Source organism: Coenobita brevimanus, chromosome 33 (genome assembly GCF_032717465.1).
Source record: "Coenobita brevimanus isolate Jiangsu-jjx chromosome 33, ASM3271746v2, whole genome shotgun sequence".
In the NCBI taxonomy this organism is placed as follows: domain Eukaryota; kingdom Metazoa; phylum Arthropoda; class Malacostraca; order Decapoda; family Coenobitidae; genus Coenobita; species Coenobita brevimanus.
The window spans coordinates 43,991,019-44,002,130 of NC_136986.1; the positions used below are offsets into that span (position 1 = coordinate 43,991,019).

The 11,112-nt window shown below is 39.7% G+C and overlaps 1 protein-coding gene across 1 annotated transcript; it reads left to right on the forward strand.

Annotated features, from left to right (window-relative positions):
- Nucleotides 1–4,248: 4,248 nt before the first annotated feature.
- inc (BTB/POZ domain-containing protein inc) lies at nt 4,249–8,270 on the forward strand. Its single transcript, XM_080269299.1, has 4 exons — nt 4,249–4,440; nt 6,871–6,979; nt 7,628–7,815; nt 8,009–8,270. The coding sequence occupies exons 1-4, from the start codon at nt 4,249–4,251 to the stop codon at nt 8,201–8,203; spliced, it is 684 nt and encodes a 227-aa protein (XP_080125425.1). The 3' UTR covers nt 8,204–8,270.
- The last annotated feature ends 2,842 nt before the right edge of the window (nt 8,271–11,112 follow it).

The window sequence follows — 11,112 nt, forward strand, 5'->3', positions numbered from 1 at the left end:
AAGAGTTTCCCCAGGAGTCCTTATCTGGATGCCCCACTCTACCAGGAAGATGCCTCATTCTTATCAGCGGGGCTGAGAGTTTCACTAAGAGAACTTCACCATTCAGAAGCCCCACCTTTATCAGTGGGGCTATAAGTTTCACCAGTAGCCCCTGTCTGGATGTCCCACTGTGTCAACAGGATGGCTCATTCTTATCAGTGGGGCTAAGAGTTTTACAGACCTGAAGCCCTACTCTTATCAACGAAGCGGAGATTGAATAAGAGCCGGCTGTCTAGATGCCCCACTCTTTGGAAGGTGCCCCGAAGCACTTCACCAAGTTGCACAGACTCACCGACCAGCCACCTCTGCCTCACGAAGCGTCAGGGATGCATCAGGGACTTTTAACTTTAAAGGGAACCGGCTGGAGGGCAAAGGAACGTCAACATGAACACCAGCCGGCACGCTTGGTGGCTGCACTCACGGCTCGCTGCACAGTTTGGACGCACTGGTGGCTGACTCGTAACCTCCTTTTTCTTCTTTAAGTTCATAGTTATGGTTAGTTTTTAGGAGTTTTGGCACATCAGGCCACTTTTTCCTGTTTGTATGATTTTTAGATTTCAGAACATGTGACTGCATATTTTGCACTAATATATATATATGTATGAATGTGTTTTAAAAGAGTGCCTGAAGGAAGTCTTTATGTATAAGCGTATCCCTTTAGTTCCAGGTTTTGTAAAAATTATTGCATTTTTGCCAGACTTCCAGTGTTATACAATACTGTCCTTGGACTGAAATAATTGAACTGCACATGATTTACAAATCAAGAGAACCTGAAACTGATCTAGACTATCTCAGAACTTATTGTGCCAGTCTTGATTTTTGGGAAAGAATGTTATATAATTTCAGCAGGTGGACAGTTAGCATCGTCTTGGGACCACGACCAGCATATATTTTCTTACCTTTCATTATGCACTTTTGCCAATAAGGGTTTCTGCCAGATTTATAGCCAGAGAAGTGACTCAATGAACATGTTGTCTTGTGACGTAGGCAAATATTTCCGGATGATGCTTGTTGTCCCCTGCCTGTGAGTGGTGTTCTCTCTCTCTTTCTCCTCTCTGTCCATATAACCACTAGCTTTATTGTGGGTGCCTGTATGTGGGTTTACATTGGTATTTTATGTATTTACCATCATGTTTCTTGTATTAAATAACTGAACTGCCTCCCAGTAATACATATGTATATTTTTTCTTGTACACAGATGTTCAGTTTACTAGATAACCATTATAGTTCATGTATCTGCTTATAGCTTCATTTATAACGTCCGCATTAGTAACTGCCTATAATTTTAGGATGGCACTGTCTGCTCTGCCCCTCAGTAACATTTCCAGGTTTGTCGAGTGATGTGTACGACATTATTTATTGTTGAAAGATCAGACTGTCCAAGTGTGTTTTGTTGATCTAGTGAACATTGATTGTCAAGTTTGTGGATGCCTTGCCAGCTGAGAAGATGTGCTTTCCCTCTCTCAGCTTTGGAACAAGAGTTCTTTAATTGTTGTTGTATATTATCAGTGTAATGAATACCTCTGGTTTTCAAGATTATCATCCAATCCTTTTTTCCCTCCTAAAAGAAGAGGTGAGGGGAATTTTAATAGTGCAGCAGATACTCACGTGGAGTGAGGTGTTATTTGCTGGTGAGAAATACTTGATAATACATTTTATATTAATTAAGACCAACCAGATTGATATATCAAAGCATACTTGTGTGAATATTCTTACTGTATTTGTATTTATTATGATAATCCATTGATGGGAAGACGAAGGGAGTTTTAGTACAGTAATAATAATGCCGGATACACTATATATTTGTTTCAGTTATATTTGTAAAATGATAAAGAAGCTCACTGTGTTTGTTACCTGCATGGTATGGGGTATTTAGCTTGTATGCTGGCCATTAAAGTTGTGTGTGGAATATTGCAAGTTTTAAAAATGAGTGCGTGGGTATTTTTCGACAAGGAATGAAGCCTGCCATAAGAGGGATTTTTTGGCTATCTGCTTTATGTTAAGTGTTTAGTGGTAATAGTAGTGAAAATAGAAAGAATTATTTTATTCCTGAAAAAATACAAAGTGAAACTGGAAGGATGATCACCCACATGTAGAAATGTTTAAGGAGATAGAACATTTGGATATGTGGGTAAAATTCTTCCATTTGAATCATTCACAGCACTGAAATCAAGACATATGAAGCATCAATTTTAGGAAGGGATGTTATTTCCAAATATGAATATAGATATTATAGAGTGGCTGATGGGGTATTATTTTTAGTTAGTATATGGGCTGGTGGCAGGGGTGTTGACTTGTGTGGGGGGCAGAGCGGTGCGGTTATGTGGTCTTGACAGGTCCCTCCTGTGGGAACAAAATGTTCGTCAATAAAAAAAAAAAAAAAAAAAAGATGTACACTGGACCTTGTAGTTTTAATATTTCCCTCTCTGGCTGGTGTTCAATCCTATCCAGGGGTGCACATTTAAGATGGTACAGTAGCATGGAGGTGTACATTTAAGATGGTACATTAGCATCGAGGTGCACATTTAAGATGGTACAGTGACATGCCCATACTTATGTTTACGTGTTTGTACTCAGTCAAGGTTCCATCAGGGACATATATAGACATTCTCACTCACACACAGCCGCTTCAGTTTAAATCTCCATACTGTATGTACTTCTCACCCCATACATAACCCGTTCATCGTGATAATGTTCTAATTTTATTTTTTGTTACCTCCAGACAGTTTTATTCAACTTTTGAGAACCTTTACAAACTGCAGGGGTTGAGTAGAGCCTATAAACCCACACAGTATAACAGTTCAATAAAATCAGTGACTAAAATCGTGTGTTGGTATTGTGATTAAAATGAAGATGAGATTTTAGACTGAATGGGATAAAAGCCCTACACACTTTGCTGTTACCAGAGTATGGGGCATAGGGTGAGGGCGGATTTACTATCACAATGGCGCTAATGATATTCTTTGGCCTTATGGATCAGGTGCCCCTCAGGCTTCGTAAATCATGGCTTGAATTTGCATAACAGAGCTGCCTACCCAAATAAGAGTGAAAACTAGCCATTATAATACAGGATGGTTTATAAATAATGTTTCCCTTCCACTGCATTGGGTGATTCCTTGTGTGGGGAGGGGTTAGTCAGTGATAGCAATGTCTATCGTGCAACATTTATTTCCTGCTTCCACTGCCACACCCACACCAGCACACTGAGCCATCCCCACAACACACAAGAAGCCAAGTGAGATTCTAGTGAGTGCTGTTAATGGTCCATCCTGTATATCACATTATCATCATCATCATCATCACCAGCCTGCTCACTGCCCCCCCCCCCTACCTGCAGGTAGGGGGAGGTAGGGTATAGAAAGCATGGAAAAGAATCTAGTAGTGGGACAGCTAATTAACAGAATACCCAATTAAATGTACTTAATAGGTACTCCTGTCCACATGCAATTGCATACTAGCTTGTCTGCAGAGTCAATCCAACAACTGTCAAATTAAAAAGAGGTGCCAAGCCCTTATCATAAACTTACAGAATCCATTCAGCATGCTCAATCCCTTGTTAGTTCGAGCCTCGTCAGCTTCCATACCTCTCTCACACACTCATATACCATGTCTAACCACTTTCTTGGTCCACCACACCTCCCAATTTCTGATTTGCCTCATAGATACCCTTTTCACCACTCTATATCCATCCTCTCCTATCACTATCTAGTAATGGATTGGGCACACACCAGCCCCTCATTCTATGTAGTGCTGCCTCCAAGTGACTTTACACTGAATGACAAGCTAAATGGTAACTCAAGAGATCATTTACTATGCTAGGTGGTAACCATACTGTATAATCTATCTCTGGGGTTGAGGAGAAAGAATATTGAATCTGTATTCCCTGTAGGCCTGACTGTAATAAGGAGGGTGTCGACCAGGATTTGCATTTCCATACACTGTTCTTGCTAGCTTGTAATGTGAAAAGCCTCGAACAAGCCTATTAGGTATTCAAATTTAGGCGGGTTAGTATAAAGACGTGGGTAAGAATATTTTATCGGGTGCGATGATTTTATGCCCCGGAAAAAAATAAATTACAATGATTTGATGCCATACATTTTTATAAGTAACAATGAAGATATGGCTTTTATTAAATTAATCCATACTAGTCAATTTCTTCCAATGCAGTTATGTATGTACCCCTATCTTCAATGTTTACAATTGTCAAACATGGCGTCTTCTCCTCGGACAGATGATCACTGCGTTAATGGTGAGGCTTCAGGGTCCACCAGACCTCAAGAATGGATCAGGTTAAACGTAGGAGGAACGCACTTTCTAACGACAAGAACGACGCTGTGCAGAGACCCCAGCTCCTTCCTGTGTCGCCTGGTTCAAGACGACCCCGAGCTTCACACAGACAAGGTGGGGCTGCCTTATCAGTTCATTTAATCCCAATTTTACCCTTGCCTAGTAAATTCTTGTATATTATTTAGCATTTTTACGTGTTATATGTGTGAATAAATGTGCATTTTGCTGCATAAGAAGATTCGTCCCATAACTACGAGACGTGATAGCTGTTATATCTGACCAGTATCTGTAGAGTTGAAGTTATGTGGGGAAGAAGGAAAAAGCCTCACGGATCACAAGAACATCGGAATTTTATGCAAGTGACCTAAGCAATATCATTTTTTTTCTTTTTTGCCTCTCTTCCTATTTCTCCCATCTTTCCTGTCACTTCTTATTGCTTTTCTTTCCTTTACAGGTGGCTTTACATTGAGTGACAAGCCTAATGGTTTCCTGTAAGCCAAGAAACCATTTACAACGCTGGGTGGTAACCATGTAACCAAACCATACTTGCTTCCTACGTGTCAACAAGTGGGTTGGTGGAGGGTTAGTGCCCCTCCCCGTAAAACAACTAACTCAGAGTCAAATGGCCACCCCTTATGGGATTATGGCATCTGGCAATAGATAGATAGATAGATATTTATGCAGTTTTGGGCAGTCACGCCTCTTGGTTTAATTAGATTTGGTGAAGGGTGATGTGGAAATTATTGTTTGTGGCAACCCCTTATTGGATTAAGGCATCTGTCTATAATGTATTTTGTATGTGAGGATTTTTGGAAGGTACTGATTGAAGGATATATACATATTTTTTATGATGTGGAAATTATTGCTTGTGGCTACCCCTTATGGGATTAAGGCATCTGTCTATACTGTATTTTGTATGTGAGGATTTTTGTAATGTATGGATTGAAGGATTTTTTTTTTTTTTTTTTTTAATGAATTATGATACTGCCCTCCTCTCTTCCTGTTTCTCCCATCTTTCCTGTCACTTCTTATTGCTTTTCTTTCCATTACAGGTGGCTTTACATTGAGTGACAAGTCAAATGGTTTCCTGTAAGCCAAGAAACCATTTACAACGCTGGGTGGTAACCATATAACCAAACCATACTTGCTCCCTACGTGTCAACAAGTGGGTTGGTGGAGGGTTGGTGCCCCTCCCCGTAAAACAAATAACTCAAAGTCAAATGGCCACCCCTTACGGGATTATGGCGTCTGGCAATAGATAGATAGTTAGATGATATTGTATAGCCTATTATTACAGCAGGGACTCTCAAATCTGAAATGATATGATCCAAAAGGCATTATGGAGAATGGAAAATTTTGGGATGTATGATCATGACAGTAACTAATGATAAAATATTGTAATAAGTAGTCTATGTTAACAGTAAAGAGATGGAAATACTGTGGTATGGTAATTTATCAGCTCTTATGTGTGAAATAAAGCAATCAAATGTGCAGTAATTGTGTCAGAACAGGGAATATCAACTCTCCTGTGTAACATGGCATAATGTTTTGGAAACCGGTAGTTCTGAAAGCTGAATTTTTGGATTTAAGAGTTCTTAGAGCAATACCCTGTTTAAAAGGCTTTCCCATAACAGGTTTTTACCATAAAGCTGTTAATCAGCAAAGGAGAGCCTTCCACTCTATTTATCTATCTGTCTGTTTGTCTGTCTGTCCATCCATTTATCTCTCTATCTATCCATCCACTTATCTGTTGCCAGACGCCTCAATCCCGTAAGGGGTTGCCACAAACAAATCACCTCCTTGTTGCCCTGTCCCCTGCCATTTCACTGCGCTCCCCCCAGCTCACATCTTCTTTCATTCAACACACTATTATGCAGTCAGGATGTTCAATGAAGGGCCAAGGTAGATAAAACTACTGTATACCCTTTGTAAAGTACTCTAACCTGGCCAGTGCTGAGTAGTAACGATAGATTATACAAGACTGCAATGCTGGTCATAAAGAAGTAGTATAGAAAGGCTATGGAGCCCTAGTATTGTCGATTCTGCCATTGAAGTAAGTGAAAAAAGCTGCAGAATGATGAGAATCTGGGCCAGCTTATGGTGAAAAGAGTATAGCAGTAGCACAGATCCTAAAATATCACAGTTTCTTTAATGTGACTATGGACTTTGTCATTTAATACACCCTCATACACCCAACCACAACATAAAATTAGTTTTGATAATTTTTTGCAGCCTTGAATTTCTTTTAATTACCTGTTATTATTGTTATTATTATTATTATTATTATTATTATTATCATCATCATCATCATCATCATAAGGGATTAAGGGGTCTGGCAAAAGATAGATAGATCATCATGTGGGGATACAGACTTTCTTTCTGAAACATAACCCCACTTTACACGATTTTCACAGCACATCAGCTTTTACGATCACAGCTGTTTTGTTTTGTGAGGAATTGCTGTATTATTCGTAGGCTGTAATATTTGCCCAGACCATTATACTCATGAAATAAAGTTTTATTAATTAATGTTATATTTTACAGGATGAAACCGGTGCCTACTTAATTGACAGAGACCCAACGTACTTCGGCCCCGTGCTAAACTATTTAAGACATGGGAAATTAGTAATGAATAAAGATTTAGCAGAAGAAGGTAAAATGTTACTACTGTAATTTATTTTCACGTTTCATTGTGTTATATAGCTGTACATTAAGACCTTGCTGTAAGTCACTTTTCTTTGATGATGTTCTTTTTGCTCCTAACTTCACAGCATGTTATAAAGAATTGCCAGGTAAAGTTCCATTGATACACACATACATATATGCATAAATATGACATTGTGTTTCCTCATAAGGAATCCCTATATCAGGGTTGGCCATGGTACAGCTGATGTTTTCTGTGTTCTGGAAGCTAAACCAAGTGCCAGAACCAGCTGATTGCTTCCCAACAGTTGCAGTAAAAAAGAAATTCGAGATGTGTAAAAGTGTGAGAGACTCAGTAGTAGTAGTAGTTGTAGTCTGAATAGCAGTAGAAGTAGTTACAACCTGAAGCTTATGTGGAAGTGAACCTGGTGGATTGTAGTCTTAAATTGACCCTCTCCCATAGTCCAGCATCCTTTTGAGAAGTGTGGAGGGGATTGAGAGATGTTTGTATGAACAGGCAGCTCCAGTGTCTTTGTCTTGTTAGTGCCACCATGTCAAGGCATCCCTCTGAAGCACCCCTTGTACTTAAAGGATGTAAAGAATACCAGATAAATACCCATGCACCGTACTGTTCTGATAACCATATTTCTTTCCACAGGTATATTAGAAGAGGCAGAATTCTACAATATAACGGAATTGATTAGGTTAGTGAAAGAACGAATTAGCCATCGAGACAACCGACCACCTAAAGCAGGCAAGAAACACATGTACAGAGTCCTTCAGTGTCACGAAAATGAGCTTACGCAACTGGTCTCAACGATGTCGGATGGGTGGAAGTTTGAGCAGGTATGTGGCTCCTGGTGGGGAAAAAGAGGTGGGATGATGGTGATGGTGATGATAATAATGATGATGATGATGTGTTGCTATATAATTATTTTAATTATTGCTGAGTGTTCATTGTGTGGCAGATGCACAGTGTGGTTTGGTATAGATGGTTCTTTCATTTGTATCACTGACATCATACTTTCTCCCTGCACAGCTGATCAACATAGGGTCTCAGTACAGCTACGGGAGTGAGGACCACACGGAGTTCTTATGCGTGGTTTCCCGGGAATATTCATCCCCGCCTTCATCCCATCAATGCCCCTCTGACCGCCCCGACCACATTGACATCCACAACTCCAAGGACTGTAGGAAACTCAACTTTATGTACAATCTCTCAGGCTCGCCGTAATGACACGCACAGCTTTACACTCCTGTTCTTTTTTTTCTTTTTTTTCCCCCATCATAAGATTCACTCATGTGGCTTCACAGTTCTGTTATCCCCTGTTGCTCTGTCAATTCTTAAGCTCATGTTGGTTGCCTGTGCTGTCAGGGAGTTGGCTTTATGCTGGGATAAAATTTCCCTTTGATTTAAAAATGTAAGTGGCTGAGCAGTGATGGTTGTTGCTGAGCTTAATTACAGAAGGATATCCAGTTTAATGATGGTTTGTTATTGGCTGAAGAGCGATGGTTGCTACAGAATGAACTCCATTTTGGTGTTGAGTATTGTTATGTAATGTCATTTTGTTTTATGTAGCATTGCATTTGCAGAATCACAATCCCAGTATGAGTTAGGTAACATTCAACTGCAAAAGCCCATTGAGTTGCCTGTCATCATCATGGCCGATATTGCCTCTTGCTAAAACAATACGCACAAATTGTTGCTTCAGGATTGCTATGCACAGTTGTCTTGTGTCCAAGACAGAGTGGCCTTTTAATCCATTGTTACGCACAGCCAACTTTGCCTTGGTCATAGAGAGGCACATTTTCTCATTGGTTTAGGAAGCTTAGTAACATCTCTTCCTTTCACATTGTTTGCTGATATTCTCCTTAGTAATATTAATCTAAAGTTTGTGTTAACAGGTTACAAATACATAATGACAACAACTAACACATCTTCCATATCAGCTCATTGCTACACGTGGTTCTTTAGTATTCCCATTTATATTATTTGTCCAAACTATATCACTGTTAAAAGGTCATAAACAACATACTAAGGTGTAATAACCAAATTAAATCGCCAAGGAGGAGGTGATAAAACGATTCCTAAGCTAATAAGAAATCTGGCCCAAAAGACACAAGAGCATCAAGCTTCCGAAGTGGCACATATTTCGTACTCTTGCTTGCCTTACCTGTAGAAATATGGAAAAAGAATGACGTCTTAATGTGCATTTTATACATTTAGCAGAGACTTGGGAATGTTTCAGTGCATTTTTCTGTAGAGTGTGAAGGACATTTGTCTGTTGTTGTTATGATATAAGTCAGTGGCATCTTGTTAGGTGATTTTGTGACAAACAGCAATTTATACTGAAGGTAGCTGTTTTTATACCCGTGGATATCTTGTAGTGTAAGTGAATGTTCAGACACATGCAAGTCTTCAGCGAGTATTTATCATCAATGTCACAGCTTTATGGAGTGTGTGATCAACTACTGTTACACGAGAAAACACACCAGCATTTACAGATTCGATACTTTGTTATACTAAGAAGATATTTTGTACTTGCTTTGAAGTTCAAGTGATATACTTATCTGTGGCTTTACTTCTGTAGGTTATAGAGGAAAGCAGTTGTTGTTTCCTTTATATAATGTATGATGAAAGTGAGCTGTTCCATGAGTAGAGACTGCAGGGTAGGATTTTAGCCTCTTCTCTCTGATGATATATTTTGCAGTGCTGGAGAGAAGTGCCTTCATGTGGTGGCACTAGTATGTCCAGGTGAAGGAGTTATCCGATAGTATTAACATCTTTCACGTCTCTCCCTCTCCCCTGAGCAGAGAGTGGTGTACTGCTGAAAAAGGGCGGCTTGAACCAGCAGTTTACCTCATTCATATTCAGATGAGTCTGGTGTTGCAACTACCACCACCACTACTACTGCAGTGACCAGATATCATTTAGCTTTGTGGAGATGTTTTAAACTGGAGGAGTTAGATACAGCCTTCCTTAACCCCCTTCACTGGTAGTAGTCTGTCCTGAGGTGAATAAAATTGTGTAGTGGAAGCAAACTAAACTAGGATGCTGAATATGGACACCTTCATGCAGTGGCACTGATATAAACAGGGATCTTCACTACCTGGTTATACAAATATCCCTCAGCTCTCTCCCAGTTTCCCCTAAAGGAAGATAGTGGACTGCTGTGTAAGGGCAAAATCAGCCTGCAGTCCATGGGGTTCACATTTCAGATGAACCTGGGCCTTCAGATACAACTAAGACTACAAAATGTGTCACCATATTGAAAAGGAAAATAGTGAAAATCAGACTCTATAAACTTCACCCTTCCACTGTGACAGACTCCCATTAAACTGAATGCAATTGTCTGATGGTAGGAGGAATGAAGTGCAAAAGTTAAAATCATAGTAGCCCACAGGGAGATGCCCCACCACTCCGATGTCGATTTTAAAAATATAAACTACAAGTTGTAATAACATTGTTCCACAAAACACCATCATCTGTACACAAATGAGGATACTACAGTCCAGTATTATTACAATTTGTTGCTATATATAAAATTTGCCAATCATTGTAACCTGGATGTTAAATTCATCATCACCCACACTGCAGTTGGTCAGGGTGCATGGATCCAAAAGAAAAAATGTTATAATTACCTGATGGCCACACAGTTTTTAGGACCTGCATTGGTGAGGTGGGTTTAAGCCCTACACAGATGAGGGTGCTTTACGATATGATATTATTACAGTATTATTTTCATTTTTTCTACTACCAGACGATAACTTACTCAACTTTTAAAAGATCTCTGGTAATGAAGGAGTTAATGAAGACTGTATCCAACCCCTCCAGTTTGAAAAGTCATGCTTAAGCAAAGTAAAAGCTTGTGGAAGTAGTAAGAATGAAATAAAGGAAGTGAAGGATGAAATAAAAATGCATCACTCTATTGAAGAGGTTGAATTGGAATGGAATACTGGTTTGCTCTCATTTCTCACAAACTTTGCCCTGTTCACTGGTCTCTTGGGAGTATATTCAGAATGTGCATTTGGTCCTGGCTTTCCACAAACGCGTCCATGGATAAGGTATTGCTTGTACTGTGTGGAGGGTCGATCATGGCTTCATTGGGTAGTGTGGATGAAGGAGTGTCATCATCATTACTG